We start from the raw sequence: 23,083 nt of genomic DNA on the forward strand, positions 1-23,083 counted from the left end.
CTAAGCATGGCAGACCATGCTGTCTAATAGCTTATATATCAGTGTCTCGATATCTCTGTTTAAATTGGCCCCCGAAAAGTAACTCCTTCATATAACATAGATGTGAACAGTTGGAAATAATACTGACAATAAAAGAGTAAAAAAAGAAGAAAACAGAAAGAAACCCGAGCTGCATTATGTGGTGTATGGACTGATGTGAAGTTCAAGTGCCTCAAGTGCTTTTTTTTTTTTTTTTTTCCTCCATCAATTGCAACAGCCAATCAAAATAGAAATGCTACATACATTTCCATGACAGAAAAACAACAAAGAATAACAAAACACAAAATGTAAAAAGAAAAAAAAAAGAAGAAAGTATCAATTATATATGGATTGTCCAAAAAAAAAAAAAAAAAAAAAAACTTTATGAAATGTGTAGGAAAAACTGAAACAAATGGAAAATAATAAAACAGATAACAGTGTAATAATGTACTTAATGACAGCTTTAAAGTAACGGTTGATGTCCCTCCACCTTCTGTGGCACCAGGGCAGTTCTTTGCTGTGAGCAGGGGTGCATTAGTCCGACTGTCCTCCCTGTAATCACCAGGCAGTAACAGTGATAGCGAAGGTAAGAGCCTTTAGTCCGTTCTTTCTGTTTGAAGATGGCAAATACCAATCCGTCTGCGACACAACAAACGTTGCTGGTACCGGGGCGGTGGGCGGGTGTACTGGTTGGGCGGTTTGTGGCGGAAGGTTACAGGCACTTTATGAGGCAGCCAGACGAGCTGTGGGTCCTTACACCCGTTGCGCTCTTAGGGTTGTCCCCTCAAGGAAGACCTCGTGCTGGACCATTAAGGGCTGGGTCGGAGCGCTGTTATTGCATGCTGAGTTGAGACGGTAAAACGCCGTGCTCTGAGAGCTGGGCTCCTCCCTGGCTCTGGGTGTCACTGGAAGCTTGGAGCTGAAGTTCAGATAAATCTAGAAGATAAGGAAAATGAAAGAGAGAGCAAAATCTATGAGGGTTGATATCGTACACTGTTCTAGTCCTGCAGCTTCAAGTACATCACTACAACGTCAGGGATCATCTCTTGGTGCTATTTGTCTCTCCTAACTTGTTTTATTATTTCTGGATGTCATTACATCATGCATATAAAATAAAAGAGGTTTTTTTTGAAAAATAAATTTTGTACATAATTATTGTAAATTATTAAGCCAGAGAAAAGCAGGAGACATTTAGCAAACTTAGCATGAAGAGTAGAAGCACAGGTAAATAGTCCAGTTTAGCTATACTTAAAATGCTGACTTAAAATGTAATTTGTTAGCTTGTGGTTCCAACATACGAAGTCGTGTGCACGGTATGCTCTGCGTTCAAGTAATTAAGTTGTTAGAGGACCGCTGCCAGGCAACAGCAAAATGGACGGCATCTACGGGCCACAAAGGCTAACAATTTAGCAAACAAGCAGGGAGGTAACGTAATGCAGGAAATACAAAGGTGTAGCGGGGGGAGAAGATGAGGAAACATGTCCTCAGATGTATTATTAAATTAGGAAGAAAAAAAACTACACGTCTAAAATACAATATTTAAACAATGAAAAATAACTTCCATGACAGCCGCTATTTCTGAAAACATCAGCAAGCATTTCACAACTCATAAACTCAGAGTTTTCCGAAAATGTCAAGGTCTGAGGTCATGAATACCACAAAAGGGGTATTCATATGGACTCTTCTCATGAACACAATAAACTCACTTTAAGGCAGCACAAGTTTTGTCTTAACATTTGGAAGTTTTCCCACAAGAAGTGATTCAGAAAATGTCACGATCACACATGGATTGTGTGAGCCTCAGATTTGATCTACAGTGCTGTGATTATCTCAAATCAGACAGCATAAAAAAGGAGCAAAATAAGGATGGTGTTAATTACTTTTGGTTTAGCGGATAGCATATGGGACTGGTCAACGTCTTGTTGCTTGACATGTTGCTCCATTTATAAACATTTGAATCAGCATGTCATGCTGTAAAAAAGCCTGTAGGAATCACTTATTTATGGAACACTCAAGATATAACATACACTACCAGTCAAAAGTTTGGACACACCTTCTCCTTCAATGTTTTTTTTTCTACATTGCAGATAAATATTGATGACCTGGCCTCCACAATCACCCGACCTAAACCCAATTGAGATGGTCTGGGATGAGTTGGACCGCAGAGTGAAGGCAAAGCAGCCAACAAGTGCTCAGCACCTCTGGGAACTCCTTCAAGACTGTTGGGAAACCATTCCAGGTGACGACCTCATGAAGCTGATTGAAAGAATGCCAAGAGTGTGCAAAGCTGTCATCAAAGCAAAAGGTGGCTACTTTGAAGCATCTAAAATATAAAGCATATTCTGGTTTGTTGAGCATTTTTTTGTTTACCACATAATTCCATGAGTTCCTTCATAGTTTGGATGTCTTCAATATTAATCTAAAATGTAGAAAAAAATACAAATAAAGAAAAACCATTGAATGAGAAGGTGTGTCCAAACTTTTGACTGGTACTGTATTTCATAAGATTGCACAGCTTTAAAGGACTTCTGAAAGCTGGAAGCCTGACGTTTTTATTCATTGGATATGCAACTTCTGTCAATTTATTTTGTTGATAGACATAAATATATGTTATGATGTTAAACTTGTTTCTGTTTTTCCTGTTTCTCTTTTTTTTTGTGGAATATAATATGACAGATTATACAAATGCAGCACAAAACTACTGAGAAACATTCCCACATGAGAATAATTTTACTACACCTGTGCACAAGACATGGGTGGAGCATGGTATATTTATGATCATTGTTCTAGGAATTGTAGAAAATACTCTTTATTATGGTCTAGAAGGACCAAAACATTAGAAATATTCAGTAAAACAAAAATGAATATAAATTGTGATTCTGAGCAAGATTCTTTTGAAGAAGTTTCTTTCTCTCGCAAGAGCTTAATGGGGGCTTAAAAACAGTGTCAAAGGTATCTCCTGGACTTCATCTTTTTCCGCTTAAGGACCCTGGATCAGCTTCTATTTCACTACCTCATAATGCCGCTGAATGGCCAGTGATGTCTTTTTGGTACATAATTCTCTTGGTATGTAATTTTGAACTTTGTATATTGAAAGAAAACAACATTTAAGTGTGGCAACCTACATGCTTAGTGGCATCTGACAGCTGTTGTTCAATCCTCTCCACGACCTTCCCGAAGGGGGGTCGGTTGAACGGGTCAGCATCCCAGCAGGACCTCATGATCTGATACCTGCACAGCAGCACACAAACACGCAAACACTCTCATTTGTCTATGGTCACTGCATGTCGTTTCTTTTTGTGTGTAGGTTGTTTTTCTGTTGTAAGTTCTACCAAAAAGTTTTTTAAAATCTTTAGTAAAGAGCCAAATGCAACAGGATGAAAGCGGGCTGCTATTCAGATCCCCCGCACACACTCACATTTCACATCAACACCTTTTGCACAACTCACATTTCACTGGGTGCAAACTCTGGAGCATCCATTCTGTATCCTTCTTTTATCAGTTTGTAGAACTTGGCATCCACGGGCATACCGGGATAAGGACTGTTTCCTACGTTCAGAAGAAATATTCAGTTACACTGTGCACTTCTGAAAACACACAGAGAGCCAGACAAACACACACATAGTGGATGGAGAAACATACCGAGTGAGAAGATCTCCCAAAGCAAGATGCCATAGGACCACATGTCACTCTCAAACGTATACACACACTCAAAGATGCTCTCTGGAGACATCCACTTCACTGGTAGACGAGCCTGAAAGAAAAGCACTAAGTGAATAGACAGAAAGGTGCAATAAATCTCAATTTGAAACCCATTTGTTTTTACTGTTGTTTAGGTACAAAGGAAATCATGAGGACTGCTGGATGAACAGACTGTACTGAATATCAGGTATGTGCAAAGTAGGAAAAAATGCCAAGACACACATCTCACGAATTTGAAAGCTCACAGTCAGCTGTCCCCCCCCACCACACACACACACGCACGCACGCACGCACGTACGCACGCACGCACACACGCACGCACGCACGCACACACACACACACGTGTCAACGGGTTAGAGGGAATTCAGAAATACTTGTCACTCTAGCATCACAAACTGTCACATAAATGCCAGCAATACCACAAACCACAAACCACAACAAAAACTAAAACATTTTGACACAAACCACAACAAAAACTAAAACATCTTGACACAATATCTTAATGAAGGTGTTGATATAAGAACTAGCTTTTGGAGAAGTGCACCTTTAAGGTAAGCTATACTGTAAACAACATGAAGTTTGTCATCCTGACAGATGCATCAGATAACTGGAGTTACGCAACTGGAAATTTGCACCAGGAAAAAACAAAGGTATAGTAAAGGGAATTGCTGGTTAAATACACACCTCTGGATTAGGTTGCACCAGGTTTTCAAATTCATTGCAAAGTTTGTTAAGAAGCTCTTTATTAAAAGTTAGTTTAAACCTCGTAATTTATTCAATTGGGTTGCACTACAAAAACTGTGCATCTTGGCTGAAACATTGATCAAATGAACTATGACACTATGTAAACAGAAAGTCACTCCAGCATCACAAACTGCCACATAAATGCCAGCAATACCAGTTTAAGAGGTTAGACTTTAAATGGAGCAAATCCTTTGTAAATGAAGGCATTGCTTTGTTTCGTATATTATTAACTGATTATTTTACATATAAATGAAGGTTATAAAACTATAAAACTACTAAGAAGGAGAAACTTTAGCGAATTAAACCAAATTTACTCATTAAAAAAAATGATTTACTTTGTATTTAATGAGAGAAGTTCAATGGGAGTCTATGGAGACGGAGCCTTATTGGAGCCAACCCCTAGGGTCCCCCGGTGGTATTGCACTTTATGGCACATCTACATTGGCCGAACTTGTCAGACACGGAAGCTACGGTAAGTTTTGTATAGAGTCTATAGGTAAATCTCTGTATTTCACCATATACAGAGTTTTAAAATTTGATGTCTGGTGAAACATTCCCACACTGGCCGGTGTATACTGGACATGCTCTATGGCTAGAGTCTGTGCACCAGAGACTTACGCTAGACTTATGCTCTAGTTAAGTTCCATGTTAGCTTGAATTTGGATAAAATATTTAATTAGTGTGGCTCTTCTGAACTTTTCAAATGGTACCAGACCAAATGGATCACATTTTTTAATTCTGGTTATGACACACAAAACAAATCATCCTTTGGCAGAGACTATCACATAGGCATATTTCAAGCGTTTTTGATAATTACTCCCAGTGGCAGAAGGAGGAGACAAAAGTTCCACACTGCAGCATATATAGCTTAGTAAGTGGAGCTAATTTTGCTGACCTAAAATTAGCATAATAATATGCACATTGTGTTTTGTTTTGATCATGTAGCTTCCACATGCCATGTCACGTGTCAACCATTATTTATTTTACTCTCTACTTTATTCTTCACATCAGCAAGCTAACATTAGTTTTGTCAGTTGGGTCAGTTAGTGATGTAACGTAGTAGGTGTAAATGTTTAGTGACAAATGTTCTCTAAATAAGGACTGGCTTCTGAAACATTATTAAGACTAAACTGTGTGCCTTTGACTCACTACTTCAAAATATGACTGTATATTCCCTGAATTATTAACACACATGTAGATAAAAATATATATATATTTCTAGTGAACTGCAACAGTTTGAAAAAGAGAAGAGAGTTTCTTAAACAGCAGCTCTGCAAAAAAAAAAAAAAGTAGTGATGGGCTAAGCAGGATACGTCCAATAAACTAATTCATTACTTCACAAATTGATTTAGACAGTTCAAAAGCAGAAGACTGAAGGATGCATCCTGCATCTCATCTCTGTCACATAGTCAGTGCAGACTTACGTTGCCTTTGACTATGTAGTTGGAGTCTGTGGTGATGTCGCGGGCCAGGCCAAAATCACAGATTTTTGCCACTCTTCCTTGAGTCAGCAGGATATTTCTGGCAGCCACGTCTCTGTGAATACACTGGAGAAAAATAAATGCACCGTCACCTATCAAATCTGATGATACATGTTATATAAAGGACCAATGAGTTATGTAACGGTCATGAATGAGGTGCTTTTTCTGTTGCACTTTGGTACTGAATTTCCACACTTGAGTCTGTGACATGCAACCACTGACACTGATACATGAGCTCACTGGCCCAAGTAACTTTGCCTTCGCAACTGATAAATTTTTCAGCAGCATGCTCCAACATGCGTTTTAGATCCGTTTACTAGCTGTGGAAACATGAACCGTGCTCTACGTTTAACAAAAAAAAGTCACATCATCAAACATTAGTTTTATCCAAAAATCAAGCAGAAGAGCTAGTGACATGAAATCTGCACATTCAGGCAGATGCTCACATTTTTGGAGGCTAAGAACTCCATGCCTTTAGCCACTTGGTATGAGAAGCTGAGAAGGTCTTCGTTGTCTAGAGACAGACCGTCCTCGACAAACATCTCGCTCTCCGCATCTGCTTCAACGTAGGAGCCATCTGAGAAGACAATCAGGGCGAAGGTTAGTTTTCTGACTCGTTATTTCAACTGCTTCTTTGTGTATTTTAAGACAGAATAAATTCGATGAATGGCTGGCCGGCTTGCCTTTGCGTAGCGAGCGTCTCTTCTCAGAGGATGAGCTGAGCGGCGGATTGCTAGCAGCAGAAGGCCTCATGGTCATGTAGCCGTTCAAGCTGTCACTGTGAAGAGGAAAGGAGCAGTCTGGTCTCAGCTGAGCACTGCCACACATAAGCACACTGCTGTCCAAATACCCTCCTCCTACGCACGTTCTGTATAGTAAATAGTACTCTGTTTTCTTTTCTTCACACAATCAACAACTCTTTACACATAAAAAAGAACCTGACCCGTCTGTGACTCTCTGTTGCATGACGTTGCGGTAGTAGTAGTCTTCCTCGAGCTTAAAGCAGATGTAGGACTCTCTCTTTCTGCGCAGAAAGTTTAGAAGGTCTCCAAAGCAGCAGTACTCTGTGATCATCAGAGTGGGGCCTGCAGACAACGAAACATGCCTCATGAGAGTCATTTTTCCAGACACATAACACTTCAGTAAAAAGCTGAGATGAGGAAAGTGACATCCACAGTCACAACAAAATCAATCTCTGAAAATTCGATAAACAATCTCTGAAGTTTGCAGTTTCGTTGCTAACGCTGCCGCACCTCCAACCGTGCAGGCTCCCAGCAGGTTGACAATATTCATGTGGTTTCCCAAGTAACTGAGGACTTTCAGTTCTGACATCAGTGCCTCCTTCTCTGTGGCATGAGCGCTTGCTGTGGAAAAAAAAGGTACACAACCAGTTTTTAAAAAAAGGATGAGGCGAAATGTGAGCTCATGTTTAGAACTATGATTACATACTGCGATTAGGTATTTGCTGAATTAAAGAGTGGGTTCAAAAGTAGGTTGTTGCCGTAGGTTAATTCAAATAAAAGGTAACCGTTAAATATGTTGCTCTAGCAGCAGAGTGCAAACCTCCTTATAAAAATATCCACATAATAGCTGCCTGTTTCTGAACAACTACAGGCAAATTAGTTATTCACTCTAACTTTTATTACATTGTCAAAATAGCCACACACTGCTCTCCCTCCTATATTTGCATGTGTCAACAGTGCTTACATTTGAGCATTTTCACAGCCACCGTCATGACTGAATCTGCTTTTGAGAGTCCATATGCGGTGGCTTCCACCACTTTCCCAAATGCGCCAGATCCGAGTGTCTTTCCTGAAGACAAGGAGACAGAAGCAAAACAGTTATTCCCCATCCTGTTTCCCTCCCACAAGTCGGCCCCATGCCAGTGTTCCTAGGTTAACACCTGTTTTGAGCCCCCAGGCTGTGTACATAGGCACCAGGACATGCAGGATCCTGTTTAAGGAGGTTTGTTAAAAACAACACCCAGAATATGTCAATAATATTGTGTTTGCAGTGAGGGAGTGGGGTTTCATCATTAATGAGCTGTGGAACTGGTTCGTCAGTAATGACCACAGACACGGAAAACAGAGCGCCTGTCAATCAGCGTGAAGTCGCCTCGGGGTGGCAGCGATGATGTCATACTGACTGGCTTTATTAGAGGGACTATTACTGAAACAAACCCCATTTATCTCTGCATCATGCTGCTCCAACAGTGAGTTACACCTCAGACATGACAACCAGGGCACTTTAGTGCCGCAGTGTGTCAGGAATGACGGATTAATGGAATCACGGGAACATCGACAGACCGCACGCTGCTGATCATTTTGATAAATTGAGAGTGCAGCATGCTCACCGAAACGCAAGTTGTTTCGAGGAAACTCCCACTGGTGATCGTATGGTAGCTGGGAGGGGTCAATGTACACATAGTTGTTTCCATGGATCGCCTCAATAACTTTCCACTGAATCTGGTATTTGGGCTTCTGGTATGAAGAGAGAGACAACAACAAAAAAGAAACCAAAACATGAATTACACGGTTACAAATTAACTCCTGGGGTTTCTGCACGCTCAGCTGTGACTCTTGTCTTGTCTCAAAATGTGATCAAAGAAGGTGTGCCACGCAAGGAAAGGGCAGCGCTGTTTTACCTGCATGTATTTGTAGAACAGCATGATGAGGATGAGACAGAGGATGCCTGCCGCTGACACGGAGCCAATTAGCAGAGGGGTGAACAGATCATGGGGAACTCTTCTCTCTGCAGGCAGATAGAGAAGATCATGTTTGATACTAGTGCGGTGATCGAGCCAATCGGAGACTCTTTTAATGATTTGTCATGTTTACACTCTAAATGACAAAGGAAATGCGCATTAAGGTAAGCCAGGGAGGGCTAAGTCACAGTGAAACTCACTTTGATCAAATAACAGCAAACTAATCCAATTATAAATGTATTCATACTGCAGACTTCTTTGATTGTATTCTTTCTTTGCAAATTTTGTACTTTGTTTTGTTAACTACTTAAATCCCTTTAGAGTATATTTGTTTTTACTGTACTGTTGTTGTTTTTACAGCTGTGTTGGTGAGTAATTACATGTCAATGTCCTGTTCCTTTGTGTCTGGCTGCTTGTGATGCCTTATTGTTTTGCTCCTCTGTACTGTGGGGTGTAATAAGCTCTTTAGAGATAAGAAGCTTTCTCTCCACTTCAAATCTGAGAATGCAGAGTCTGCAGGAACTAATCCCCTGTAAACCTGTCAGTGGTTTCTAAAGCTCTGTGTATTCTCTGCTGCAGCTCACTGACACCTCCAAGCCTCCCACAGCCCCACCAGGCCCGACACCGCCAGGACTCCTACTGCGCTCCACACTCTCAGCGCCTCCGCCTGGTCTGCCGTTACTCTGTGAAGCACGAAAGAATCCCCGGGCACACGCTCCCAAAGGCCTGTCCTGCAAACACTCTCCTTCCTCATAATGCTCGCCCACATACCCGCTGTAGCCACAGTTAGCACCCCGTGTCCCGCATAAACCTGGGCCTCCAGGCTCAGGCAGGGACAATGCTGCTGTACTTTCAGTTCCTGCACTCGCACCACTTTGAAAACATTGTAGAGCAGATGGGGAGGCCGTTACAAGAGGGCGGATTTGGAGTCATAAAGTAAACAATGGACTAGAGCTAATTCCTATCTGTAAGTGACAACATCGTATCGTAGCCAATAGTGTTTGAGATAGCATCTCTTCCCTCATGTTTACCTAAAAGATTATAGACGACCAACATTGAGTAGTAGGAGCACATTTATGGGTTAATCCTTGAGGAATTATCCCAAGTGGGGTTTACTGAGGGGCACAACCATTAAGACAACTAGAGCAGGGAGTCACAGGCAGAGATTTTAACATCACTGGGATTATTGTAAATAGTTTTAATGAGAATAAATATAGGTGGGAAAAGATTTGCAATCTAAAAGTAGAGATTTTTACATGTTTGTACTCTTGTGTTGTTGACCCTGCTGTACTTAAATCTAATCTGAAGGTGAGAGCACGCAGAGGATTACATCAATTCAGCAGCAAAACATGCGACCGACAGGCACCAACACCTCCCTTAATTCCACGTGACTCCTATCCAGACTGCCCGTATGTGTGTACGTACGTATGTGATTTCAGCTCACCCCTAATGGAGAAGAGTGTGTAGGCTTGCTCTCCCTCCACCGTAGCCACGCACTCCAGAGTAGTGAACCGTCCCCTGCTGACGTTCACCCGACTCTCCACCTCTGTCTTCCCGAACATGGGGCTGAATAATGTGATGGTGAGGACATTGCGCTCCTCCTGGGTGGCATTCACCTGCTGGGAGCACCTGAAGGCAGAAGATTATTCATTGTTGACAAAGGGTTGAAGGGATCACCGAGATATTCAGCAATTGTCTCTGGTCAGGACACCTGAGCATCTCCTCCCTGTGTCTCTGCAAGAAACACATTCCTCACCTAAGCCATGAAAATAGCTTGTGAGCAACACAAATTCACAGAATATGCGGAACCACAGAAACACGTCCTCATATTTCAGTATACTGCCGGCAGTTGGTTTTGCCATATGTCAAAATAATAGCGGAAAATTCCTTCTGCGCTCATGAAACAAAGAAGAAACCATAAAGAGCAGCTGTTCTGCTCTCGAGTCATAGGCTAATTTAGGGCACAATACTTCCTGTGTGTGTATATACATTTTCGTGCCTTTAATGCGTGTGCATGTAACAGGTATTAAGTGGACGTGATCAGAATTATAAAGTGACTGGATAAAGTTTGGATTGTCACTTATGATTCAATGGCTGTGCCGCTCGGGATTGGTGTTGCTACGGCAACCAGGTGCTCCACCTTCAGGCACACTTTACGTTTGACAAGAGATGAGCTGCGTTTAGTTGTTTTCGGGCAGATGTCCCAGTCCCCTACCAATCACAAGTCAACTCCTTCCAATTGCCTGTCACATGGAGGGTTCATCTTATCACTGTTAACCAATCACAAGTCACCCCCATCAAATCCCACAATCCCACATTCCACCGTCATCATCATTCCTGACTCGATCCAATATGTCTTTAGTGTGACCTTAAAGACCCTCGAGTTGCACCTTGTGAGTTTTGTGGAAGTATGAATGTAGAAATTAAACTAAGAATAAAGTATGGATCTGAAACTGGGCAGAGGCCTTGAAATAAATAGGCAGTGCTGCGTGCAAACAGAGGCAGAACAAAGAACCAAGACATTTCCGGAGCTGCGGTAAAATTAATTAATCAAGCATTAGTGAAAGACAACTTTAATCTGCAGCTGAACACTCAGATATGCATGCCGCACTGCCATCGCAAGGGACATTTGTTTGCAGGCATAAACATGATAATTGGATTGCTTCAGAGCATTTTGTTTGTAATATAAGACACAACAGAGCTACTTTCAATTTTGGTTTGGCAGTGTTTCTTTAACTTAGTCAGTTTGTAAAACAGATGACCAATCTGGCTGAAGGCAGTTTCCAGCCAATGTGATCACTTGAAGCTGAAGTTCAAAGGTTCAGCACAGTTATTACATAATAACCAGGCTACTTTGTTTTCTCTCTGGTAATGAGGTTTTTTTCTTTACAACTGGGTTAAAAATTAAGGAAACATTTCACTTATTTATCATATTGATAAATGTGAATAAGGTTTGTCATTGGTTCACTTTATGCATTGTATCGCTCATTCCTGTGTTGCTCCTAAAGCCTTTGAAAAGTCTATTCAAATTAAAGCCTTAATAAATTGTGTCAATCAGCATTAATGTTGGAAAACAATCAGGAAAATATCCCGTTTATTGGTTAATAATCATCAGGAGTATGAGAGTGTGGTTAGGTTAGATTTGAATGACAGTTCTCTGGCAGCTTATTAGCTTGTCGTTAATATATTTTAAAATTTAGCTCCACCCACAAGAAACTGTAGGAAAATCAAAAACAAAAACAGATATGGAAAAATCTTTCATGCAAAACAGACAAAATGGTTATAACTTTGGCAAAACATACTGCTTTCATGTACAGTAGATAACAAAAGCTGAAGTTTTTCAGAAGCTGTAAACATCTGACCTGACATACGGCTGCTCACAGTAGTACCAGGTGATCTGGGGGGCGGGAAACCCCTCAGCCACACAGCGTACCTGTCCGTCTATTGGGCCCTCATGAGACACAATCTCAGGTTTACCTGGTAAACAAAAGTTAATGTCACAATATGTCAGGTAAGAATTGAATAAAAAGCAGCAGAGAGATTATTCTATTATTTTATCCATTTGCAATAAACCTCAGTGAGATACAGGTGCAGATAGTGGTGAGGGTGGAGAGCTCATTCCATACAAAGAAAAGGTAAATTCCCCCACATACTGAAGATTAATGCAAAGTGGGGTAATGAAATTCATTATGTGTCTTAAGGGAACAGAAAGAAATCTGAGACAACTTACTGAGCACGAAGATGGTGAATGTCTGATTTACTGATGCGTCACCGTTGGAGGCTTGAAATGTGTAAACTCCGCCCTCTGACATTTTCAGTCGCACCAGCCTCAGCTCGCTGCTGTAACTAAACATGAAATAATAACTTTTTTTTTTAGCATGAATGCCTCCATGGATTTTTCAGAATCTATAGTGAAAATAATTTTTGCTCATGCTTTAATTGTGCCAAAAGAGAAAATCTACAATCTTACAATGACAATGATCATTTAGTCACACTCAGTGCAGCCTAATATTGTATAGATATTATTATATAGATATAATATAATATACATATGCAACAGATGAATAGACTAATATCTCTTATCGGTCAATTTTTTTAAAAAATCAAACTATAAAGCTACAGCAATCTTTAATCAATCACCTCAATCAATTATTTTCTAGTTATTGATGTGGATTTATTGATTACCACAATCAAAAAGTTTTCAACAAATGTGTCCCCCCATATAACATTTGTTTAAGTGAATCACAAGTAAGACTTGAAGGTCACATCCTATTCTTCCCACATTAACAAAAACATTGAGGGTGGGAAACATGCAGGCCTGGATTACACTGTATACATCTGCTGCACACTGCAGATATCATGGTTTGAGTTCCTGTGAAAGCCATTTATAATCTGACAGTTTTCATTTCTCTAGAAACCTCTGGGCGGGGTTCAGCATTTCAGCTGCCTTTCACAGAGAGCTGTGACCTGTAGCCAACCCAAAGGTGCTAAATTCAACTCAGTGAGTGTAATGAACATTTTTATCTGCAGGGTGAGACCGGGGTAGCGTAAAGCATGTGTGTGTTGTCGCACCTGTATTCATTACTGTGCGTGGTAATGACATGGTCGCTGTTGTTTCTCAGCTTGTGGGCCATGAAGCTCCAGGAGAAGGTGTGCGGCTTTGGATGAGCCTCCATGTGAACTTTCAGGGACAAACTATCACCTGAGCGGACGTGGATGGTTCTGTTGTTTGTGGGCGTCAAGATGATGAATCCTCTTTCTGAAAAATAGAAGATAATGTTGCAGAATTTGCAGATGGAAAACTATATTCATTAGAGAATGATTGAACTGGTGCTGGTCTTGAGACTAACTGGTAAATCAGAGTAAACCAACACGTGCATTTGAGGACTTCACAGTGGAGAGAGACAGGGCAAGACAAAACAGACTGAATCACTCCACATTCTGTGTGTATATTTATATCAGGAGTCTGACATTTTAGGAAGCATTTTTGTTTACTTTGACTGGTCGTTAATGCAGTAGTTTGATATCACTCAATATATGGAAGTTAAATTTATGACTTAAAGAAGCAGCCAGTTAACTTAGCTTAGCATAAAGGCTGACGGTAAACTGCGCTTATTTGCTTTCTTGTTCTCTTAAATGAGAAGGTTAATATCAATCTGTCTGTGGTCTGAATATAAAGCTAACAATGAATATAATTTATAATATATACAGATGGCCAGTAGGTTTATCTTAGTTGGCTTGGCTGTGATCAATGTTATCTCACACATAAACCTAAGGATTAAAATGACCATTCTGCTTTTTTCATATGTATATCATTGTTACAACATGCCAGGTAACTAGCAGCACGTTCAGGAATGATCAGTTATTCTGTAACCACCGTAAAGTGGGACGATAGGTGGCGCTGTTGCATGGATGTTACTTTGTGCAAGTGGTCGCTGTCATTGATTTAATTCGGTCATTAAACCCGTATTTCCACTGATGCTACCAGCTCTACTTGCTTTTCCTGGTTTTTGTTTAACACTGCAGATAGTAGCCAACACCTCATGAAACTTCTGTCATCTTCAAATTCAACAATTGTGAAGGATTTTTGATTGATTATTGGGTCTCCCTGTCTCATCAATCAGGTCTCTTTGTCTCATGAGGTCATTATGTCCTCCCGGACTTTGTCTTGCCATAAAGCAGAACTGTCACAGCTGTAGACGGAGACAGTTTAGTGTTCCAAGGTTAACCAAGTAAGGATGAGGGAGACGCCTCTCCCTGTCTTCAAATATAAAACATGAGGGACAATGTTAACTGGACCGGGGACTGTAGGAACTCAGAGATGAGTTGACTAAACAAATTTTAATTTGTCACTCTGTCTCTCCTCGATTGAACGTCGCTGTTTTGCCACCTAAGGTGTTCCTCTTTGACTTCTTCACTCCAACTCCACTATTTTCCTCAAAACAACAAAATCGCTTTTCACTTCTACAAGACCATTCCACAGACAAAAACTATGAATAAAGTTTGGGCTTCGTGTCTCTCCGTAGGACTTCAGTCGAACAAGCACAACATCTCAGGGCCGAGCTTTGCTCTAAACTCAAGTCCACTTTATTGTTTTTTTGGTGGGCGGGGCTGGGGGGAACACATTGATTGGGGGAACAGAGATTAACACAAGAGCAGCTACTAATAACACTCAGTCTGTAAAAAAAACAGCTTCCAGTGATGCAGAGACGGAACACAAACTTCCGCGAGCGTGCCCCACCAAAGAGAGAGAGAAAGTCCATCGCACTGTGGCAGCTTGTGCCGTGCAGTGTTTTCATGCCACTTTTAAATGTCAGCTCAGCTCACTAAAGGTAGGGCCAGGTATACCATCCACGGACAATGGAAAAACCAATAATAAGCAAGTAGAGTCAGGCCGAGCAGTTACTGTCAGTGGAAAAGGAGCTTAAAAGTGGCAAAAGAAAGCTGAAGTGACGACATTAAAATGCTGCATATTTCTGTTTAATTTCCAGCCACAGTAGGACAAGCTAAGCCAAGCTAAGCTAACTAACTTCTTTATTTTTTTCATTGTTCAGACACAAGAGTGAAAAATCTTCCCATTGAGCTCGAGAAGACCACAGATGAGCTTATTTCCTAAAATGTCATACAATTCCTAATGTATGTATTTATTTTTAAAAGTTGGTAAACTTAGAGCAGCTGTCTGCAAGATTGTCATTCAACACAATAATTATATGCCTTGACTGCCACATATGAGAGCCTGTGATTGGTTGAATTTGATGATCACATGTCTTTTTAACTTTGAAAGCCAGTTAAATTTCCGAGCGCAGCTTAAACTACAAGCAAATCCGATCATTTACTCACCGTAAACATCGACCCACACTGACTTGGTACTGGTCCCTTTCTCATTCCTGGCCTCACATTTGTAACTCCCAGCGTCTTGTGGCTGCACCGCTGCGATTTGCAATGCGGCGCTGCGCATGTGGACGAAGTGCTCCGTCAGGATGTGTGAAGCACCGTCAACCTTTGCTGGTTGCTGTGGATACCAGACGGCACCCTGTCAACGCCAGAGATCTCTAGAGATTAACCCCGTCTGCATCTCTATCCTTGCCAAGCAAACAATGACACAGACACACAACCGCCTGCACGTGAGCACGCACACACACACACACACACACACACACACACACACACACACACACACACACACACACACACACACACACACACACACACACACACACACACACACACACACACACACACTTACGGTAGTCTGCAACGTACACACCCAGCTAAGATCCTGAGGCTTAGAAAGCATAAACTTTGACCCCTTTCACTCTTGTTCATTAAATCAGAGAACAGGTAGACACAGAGAGAAAACTCTTGAGTAAAAAGTAAACCAAAATCTACGATTTACTTTTACTCAGGTTTGTTTTTGTGTTTGGGACACTAAAGGTCAAGCAGCTAATTTGGGACCAATACACAACACTTTCAACAAGTCTATACACAAAACTGACTCCACAAGTTGAATCTTCCACAGACAGCACAGAACACAGAAAAGACAAGGCAGAGGGGTCTCACCGAGCCAGGCGGGGTGACCCACTTCACGGTGATATCTCCGTTAATGTTGGTGGTGTTGCAGATGAGGAATAGACTCTCATCGCGGGTAAGAATCACTCTTCCAGAAGGGTGCATCTCGATGATAGGAGGAGCAATCGGTACTGGGAGGAAATAAACATACATGTGCATGTCAGATTCTTGACTTTAGTAGAAATGCTGCACAAAATAAAAAAAATTAATAAAAAAAAATACGACCCAAAAGATTTGATTTTAGGCATCCAAACTCAACCATGCACTGCACACAGGCACACCATTTTACCTGGTTTCACTATCAGGGAGTAGTTATTTGACCTGACCACCTCTTTCACAAGTGTTCCTGTGCACACGTAGCAACCTTCGTAGGCCTTTTTTGTGTTGTGGATGATGATGCCTTGCTCCAGGCTTGCAGAAAACTGGAGACCAGAGGCCAGAGCTCTGCTGGAACATGTTTCCAAGCGCAGATTGTCCAGACTTGGATCGGTTGCCAGGCAGGGGATGGAAACAGAGTCTCCCTCACGAGTGAGAATGTTGAACACCATTGATTTTCTGAAGGGATTTTCAGGATCTGCCAAAAAATTAGATTGCACAGGTGGTGTCAGGGCTTGTAAGCGGGGCTGCACACCGAGTTTTTGAAGCTTCATAGCAACATTTTGTCTTGCTCTCTTGTTGCCAGTCGACTGTTGTTGCTGAACAACTGTTGCTGTTAATCATTAAAAGTGTTTAACTGGCAAAACACGGGATGTGCATGGAGTGTTACCTGCCTTGTGAATATTGGGATCTGTAGTATTAAAATACACTCTCTGTCATCATGGTGACCATAGATGTTGCCAAATCAAAAATCACTCAAATCTTATTAAAGATTACAGATATAAATCAAGTTGTACCAATTAAATCAAGTTTTTTTTTTTTTTTTTAAACAAGCACAATTCCCTAGAACATGGGTTGATCTGCCAACATGATGAATGCCTGCGATTGTGTTTTTCAGGTTTAGTTAACAACAGAGGTATCTACCTTACAGTGGTAAAATAACTGTGACAGCTTGAACCTCAACCATAAGGTTCAAGTATACTTGTAAAAGACTTCTGTAGAGTTCATCATCAAAATGTAGTATTTAATGGGCTTCCCAAGAAGCGGTCACTGCTTGTTGGATTTAAGGTAGATGGGGCATCCTGGGGTGAATGATCAACAGATGATTTCAGCCTGCAGGGATGGCAGGGGGCCTAGAGGATGTGGGGTCGCATAGAGGAGGAAATACAATAAAACTCAGTCATGCTCTCAATAAATAGCTTCAGCATCTACTGTACCTGTCTGGGCATAATTACAAACACCTTCTTCTACAAACACACCCACACATTGTGCTTCCTGTCAGGGAAGTGAGAAATGCCAAAAGATTGTGTCTGCTCTTCCTTACAGTCTGTTTCCACCTTCTCCACATTTCAGTCCTCTTTTTAAACCAACAATCTCACATACATGTAATAAATCCAAATTACCTTTTACGTAGACATAGATGGACGCTTGCTCCTCGGAGCCCTCCTCCAGGCAGATGTAACGGCCCATGTGAAGGGGCAGAGCCTTGGAGATGTGAAATGTCCACATCCCATCGATGTCTTTCGCTCTCAGCGTCTTCAGCCTGTCCTCCCGCCTCCACTGCGTCTTGGTCTCCCCCTGACAACGCAGGTCGAAGGGTCGGTTGAGCTGAACGACAAGGTAGGGCTCACCAGGGGTTATAGTTGGCTTGGTGTTGCCTATAGTGGGATAGAGAAGGAATTCAACTGCATATCAAACATATCAAATTTACAAATAGCCAAATATGTTGCCGAATAGCCTCATTTTACCACACATTCTTGGGAGAGTGTAAATAATCATGGCTTGACTTTGTTGAAACACTGATGTAAATTCAAAGGCTTAACAGACAACAGTCTTTTAAAGACTTAACATTTTTACGAATATTTAAAATAATTATTGGACTTTAAAGGTGAGTTTTGTGACAGGAGTAAAATGTTCTGACCCCTGTGAAGTCCACGTCTTAACATATACAACCCTACAGGATCCCTCTGCATTACAACAGCTTAAAGGTAAAATCCCTGATGCAAATGTAAACAAGCGGATCACTCTTGTCAAACTTCAAAACAGGATTTGTAGCCTCCCTGCAAACAACTTGATTAACCAGCTTTTTGATTCACAGGACAATTGACAACACCTACATAAACGGTTAAAACAGTGGATCTCAACATGTATTTCTTGTGATCACCTAAAACAAAGCAACCTCTACTCGTGACTCCTTGGCACAGGTTGCAAATGTAAAAGGCCAACTATCAGTGGTTCAAGGGAAGAGTTGGTTCTCATCCACATACTTGTGATGTTAGTAAAACAACTGTTATCAAACATAACTATACAATTCAGTTTGACTGTTCAAATAAAACAGATTCTACCTTTCATTTCTGCCTTGATAATGCAGACCACTGTGGAAAGAGGCCTGGTGTGACAACAGGCATTGCACCCTCAACCTCTTGACATTTGAGCAGAGGTCTGGAAATCAGTGGTGGAATGTAACTAAGTACATTTACTCAATAATAATAATAATAATAATAATAATAATAATAATAATAATAATAATAAACTTTATTTGTATAGCACCTTTCATACAATAAATGCAGCTCAAAGTGCTTCTTAGCAAAATAATTCCATGCAGTGTTTCACATAAAAACAGATATAAAGGAACATTTCAAAATATAGAAAAGAAATAAGATAAAACAGATAATGTATGTGCATAAGAAACAGATACAAAGCATAAGAAACAGATCAAATGCATAAAAAGGAATACAAGTAGTCTTGATTTGGGTCGTTCTCTAGGATTCAATTTATGATATGACGTTGCGGAAAAAACAGTTGTAGCAGTTGTACGTCTTGTGTACTTTTCTACAACTTTACTTCACACAGTCTATAATATTACCCGGTAATACCCTAGAGATTAAATCTCCTTTTCTGCTGTGGTCTTACTCAAGTGTGCAACTTTTACGTATTTGTAATTTAATTCAGTAGTTCCATTTCATGCAACGGTATACTTACACTACTACTTTTCGGAAGCTAATACAGTAGTTTTTGCTCCACTATATATGTCTGACAGCTTTACTTACTTTTCAAAATACAGTTGTGAAATTTTCTGATAAACTGAAGGATTAAGTGTTCTTTAATGGGTTGAGAAAATTCTCCTACTTTTCAAGCCGAATAAAATATTTAAAATCGCACTTGAATCAGCTGGAAAATGCATAATCACAAAGCAGAAAACGGGACTGTTTTTCTGACACTGTTGACTTTTTCGAGATATTTAGTTTTTACAGGACAGCAGCGCGAAAAACACATGATGATCCCATAGAATATAATGCATTACTCGAGATTAAACTAGCCAACAGAACAAAATCTGCACAATTGTATACAACTACACTTGCAATATTGATCTAAAAACATGATATATGATATGAAACCAATGACATGGAGCTTTTACTAGTTTTACTTTAGTTACAAAGTAAATTTGGCTAATAATACGTACATACTTTTACTTAAATAAGGTGCAAGTAATGCAAGACTTTTACTTGTAGCGGAGTGTTTACAACTTATTATTGCTACTTTTATTAAAGGAAATGACCTGAGAGCTTCTTCCTCCACTCCTGTAAATACAAGACAAAGGAAATATACCACTTCCTGCTAAATGTAAACATGAAATTCCTCCTGTATTTTAGCAGTCATGGTATAAAGTAAAATGGGTGTAGCTGTTTTCTAAACGGGGGAGGTAACCCAAATATCTAATCTGCTGCACCAACTGAAAACAGGTGAGGAGAGTGAATGAGTAATGATGTTTGGATACCATGAGAAAACATCACTTTCTATATTGAAGCCATTTGTGGTAAACAGTGCAGTAGTGTGGCTGCAGCTTTCATTGCAAAAACACTGGGAGTGTGTCAAACAGGGTGATGGTGAGAGAGATACTCTCTTCACCATCCAATCCACACTGCTAAAAAGAAATCAACTTCAGTGTGCCATTGACAAGACAGATCGGCCATGAAGGGAGACGCTGTTGTGAAAAGGGTGTGGTGACATAAAAGACTTGAAAGAAATGCTGAAATTGGTCAAATCACAGAGCAGCAAACAGCAATGTTTCTTTTTACAAAGACAGCTCTGTTTGGACACTTTTCATGGGGCTTATTGCACAGTGTTTGCGCAGTCCGTGCGTCCATGCTTAAATATTTGACGAACAACTGTGGAATTTAACGGAAAGCTTTGGTGACCAGCACATAAAAAGAGGCTCTACTAAACGTGCATGTGTTGTATTGTTTAATGAATTATGTTTGTTAATTCATTAAATCATCAAAGGGCACATGAAAACAGTTGATCAGGTCTGCACCATGCGCAAACTTCATGGCGTGCCTTATATTGCATCACATGACAGGTAAGCCTGAGCACACTGCCTGCGAAAGTGGCAGTCATTCAAATTCCCTGATGATATCAATATGACGTGAAGATCAACGGCCTCCCGTGGGCGCTTTACATGTTGTCAAGCTGTCGCTCAGACGGAAATAGTGGCAGAAAACGAAGGCCACCTGATTCCCTCCACCTCCTGACAGCCATGAGGCTGCGTGCAGGCGCACATCACAAACTGTTTCCACACAAGATTAAAAAAAAAAAAAAAAAACCCAGCTGACTTTCAGTGATAAACTCCCTTATTAACCGACTTAATGCCTCTTTACTATTGACATCTCAAATAGAAAAGAACAGGCAGAGATGTGTATAAAAAAAAGGGAGTGAAATTATTATGAGGTGTTTATGGTCCTTGACCTCTGCAATTTAGAGTCTGAAGAGGATGCCAAGCCATAATAGTTGCAATGTGTTTTCGAAATTCATCCCCAGAGCAAAGCACAGGAAATTAACTAGGTGTGGGAGAACTGTTTTAAACAGTTTCGTGTTGAAGTCACACTTGACAACTTTTATCCAAAAAAATGAGAAATTACGCAAGTCTGCTGAACACTCCTGGATATAACGTTGCAGCGGCTCGTTTGCATACTTCCAAGGAATCAGGAGTTTGACGGTTATGTGCCGCTCGTGCAGCAGGAAAACCGCTCGAACCTCGTCTTTATCGAGCATAACACGATCAAGAACTCTCTTTACATCACCCCATGGATATCATTCAGCATCACTGTTTGATTACTTTTTTTGTGTGTGTGTGTGTGTTAATGCCGCCCTGCTTTTTTAGTAAAACATACATTATTAAAAGGGCTCAGTATCCAGAGTATCCACTTTCCTCATTAGGTTTCTGTGACTTCAGGTTGTCTTTAATCAGCAGCCTTCAGATCGGACCGCTCCAGTTCCCAGAACAAAGAAAAAGTACAATGCATCACGAGGGCGATGCGGAGCAATTCAGTCCGCAATATGTGGATTATCTTTATATTATTGGACTAAAGGTGGCTGAATGGTCAATAAAATACAATCGAGCTTGTCGTTGTTCCAAAGAGAACAGCAACAAGTTGCCTGTGTAAATTGGCGCATCAAGTGCAAAAAGCGCTGCCTTACCTGGATGGAAGGTTAGCTGTAAAAAGACAGACAGCAGTATCCAGTGGTATTCCATAGTTATTATTCCATGGGTCTAGCTGTGCAGGTGAGCCAGTGCCTTTATGGTGAAGATAGCTCTACTCTACTCGCCGGGCGCGTCGGAGTTGTGGGAAGTTGATTGCGGGCTCCGACAGGGACGCACTTACAACTCGTTAAAGGCACAGATGCTCAGTTCAGCTCGCAACAGCAGCGGCCGTCGCCTATCTGCAAACATGCTGTTCTCCTGGAGCGCGTCAGAGGGGAAGGTGCAGGCCGACCAGGTAGCTCTGACTGGCTGTGGCGTCAACAACATGTTTATAGGAGCCAGTGGTGGAGCCTATTTCTCACATGCACGGCGCACTGAGGAGAGGGAGGCGTCTGGGACCTGTCGTCTGCTTCCCGACAAAAAAAAAAAAAAACAGAAAAAAAAACGAGGCAGATCAATAAAAAGATTCACAAAGCCAGTTCGGTTTTTACAAGCCTGTTTGATCCTCTCTGGTCAATCACTCATTATAACAAAATATCAATTACGCAGCCAGCACCATCCTGCTGGAGATAACTTTATTTTTTTTTTTACAAATGAATGAAGCCCAGTGAAAACTGCTCCACATGTTTTTTTTTATCACTGGTTTAACTTGAAGCCTCACGCATCATTGAAATCCCATCAATTTAATCTCCCGGGATACAATCATAACAGAGTTCACTTAGAAGGCCTTCTTTTTTAAAATGATCTTTCTTTGTTTATTTTATTGTTGTTTTATATATTTTTGAGGTCCACATAGCGACCTGGCATTTCGACATAGATCACATGACATGTTTTTAAACGCAGGCCACACTGCTCCCATGGTAGCCAAGTTTTCCATTGGCTGTCAAACAGGTATGATGACTGCTTTCTGATATTTTGAAAGTAAGTACCGATTATATTTGGACTTCTTTATGATCCACTATTGATCCTCATCAACTTTACCCTGAAAGTTAATTCTTGGACCAATAGACCAAAACACCCTTCCTTCTGATGTTATCACTGTAATTAATGGTCAAAAACACTTTAAAGAGCTTCTGCAAGGATTTAGTTTTGCACTCCTTTAAAGTTGGGGGAAAATACATCTCCAAAAACACTGGCTCCAACATATCCCATGAAGCACCTTTATATAATCTTTGAAGTTTTGAGGACCCTTCTAGCCTGTTAATTCCCTAATGTTTCAGTCTCCATGACCCAAGTTCCTGCCCTGGAGTTTCTGTCAAACAGCTACCTGGAGTCGTAACTTAAGAT

The 23,083-nt window shown here is 40.9% G+C and overlaps 1 protein-coding gene across 2 annotated transcripts; it reads right to left on the reverse strand.

Annotated features, from left to right (window-relative positions):
* Nucleotides 1-201: 201 nt before the first annotated feature.
* On the reverse strand, nucleotides 202-22,050 carry kita (KIT proto-oncogene, receptor tyrosine kinase a). Of its 2 annotated transcripts, none has more exons than XM_069699251.1 (21): nucleotides 21,793-22,050; nucleotides 17,718-17,972; nucleotides 16,508-16,792; nucleotides 16,210-16,349; nucleotides 15,490-15,661; nucleotides 13,222-13,408; nucleotides 12,380-12,495; nucleotides 12,012-12,126; nucleotides 10,094-10,278; nucleotides 8,590-8,696; nucleotides 8,299-8,425; nucleotides 7,653-7,757; nucleotides 7,199-7,309; nucleotides 6,889-7,030; nucleotides 6,629-6,723; nucleotides 6,392-6,522; nucleotides 5,889-6,011; nucleotides 3,661-3,772; nucleotides 3,468-3,567; nucleotides 3,144-3,249; nucleotides 202-954 (listed from the first exon to the last, which is right to left on the reverse strand). In XM_069699251.1, exons 1-21 carry the CDS (start codon nucleotides 21,845-21,847, stop codon nucleotides 772-774), a joined length of 2,952 nt encoding a protein of 983 aa, XP_069555352.1. In that variant the 5' UTR covers nucleotides 21,848-22,050; the 3' UTR covers nucleotides 202-771. The 2 variants fall into 2 exon arrangements, with proteins under 2 accessions (XP_069555352.1, XP_069555351.1); XM_069699250.1 differs by having other exon boundaries at nucleotides 15,490-15,682.
* Nucleotides 22,051-23,083: the final 1,033 nt, after the last annotated feature.

Source organism: Brachyistius frenatus, unplaced genomic scaffold (genome assembly GCF_029030835.1).
Source record: "Brachyistius frenatus isolate BFR_SWC_R1_liver_20210118 unplaced genomic scaffold, ASM2903083v1 Contig_29, whole genome shotgun sequence".
In the NCBI taxonomy this organism is placed as follows: domain Eukaryota; kingdom Metazoa; phylum Chordata; class Actinopteri; family Embiotocidae; genus Brachyistius; species Brachyistius frenatus.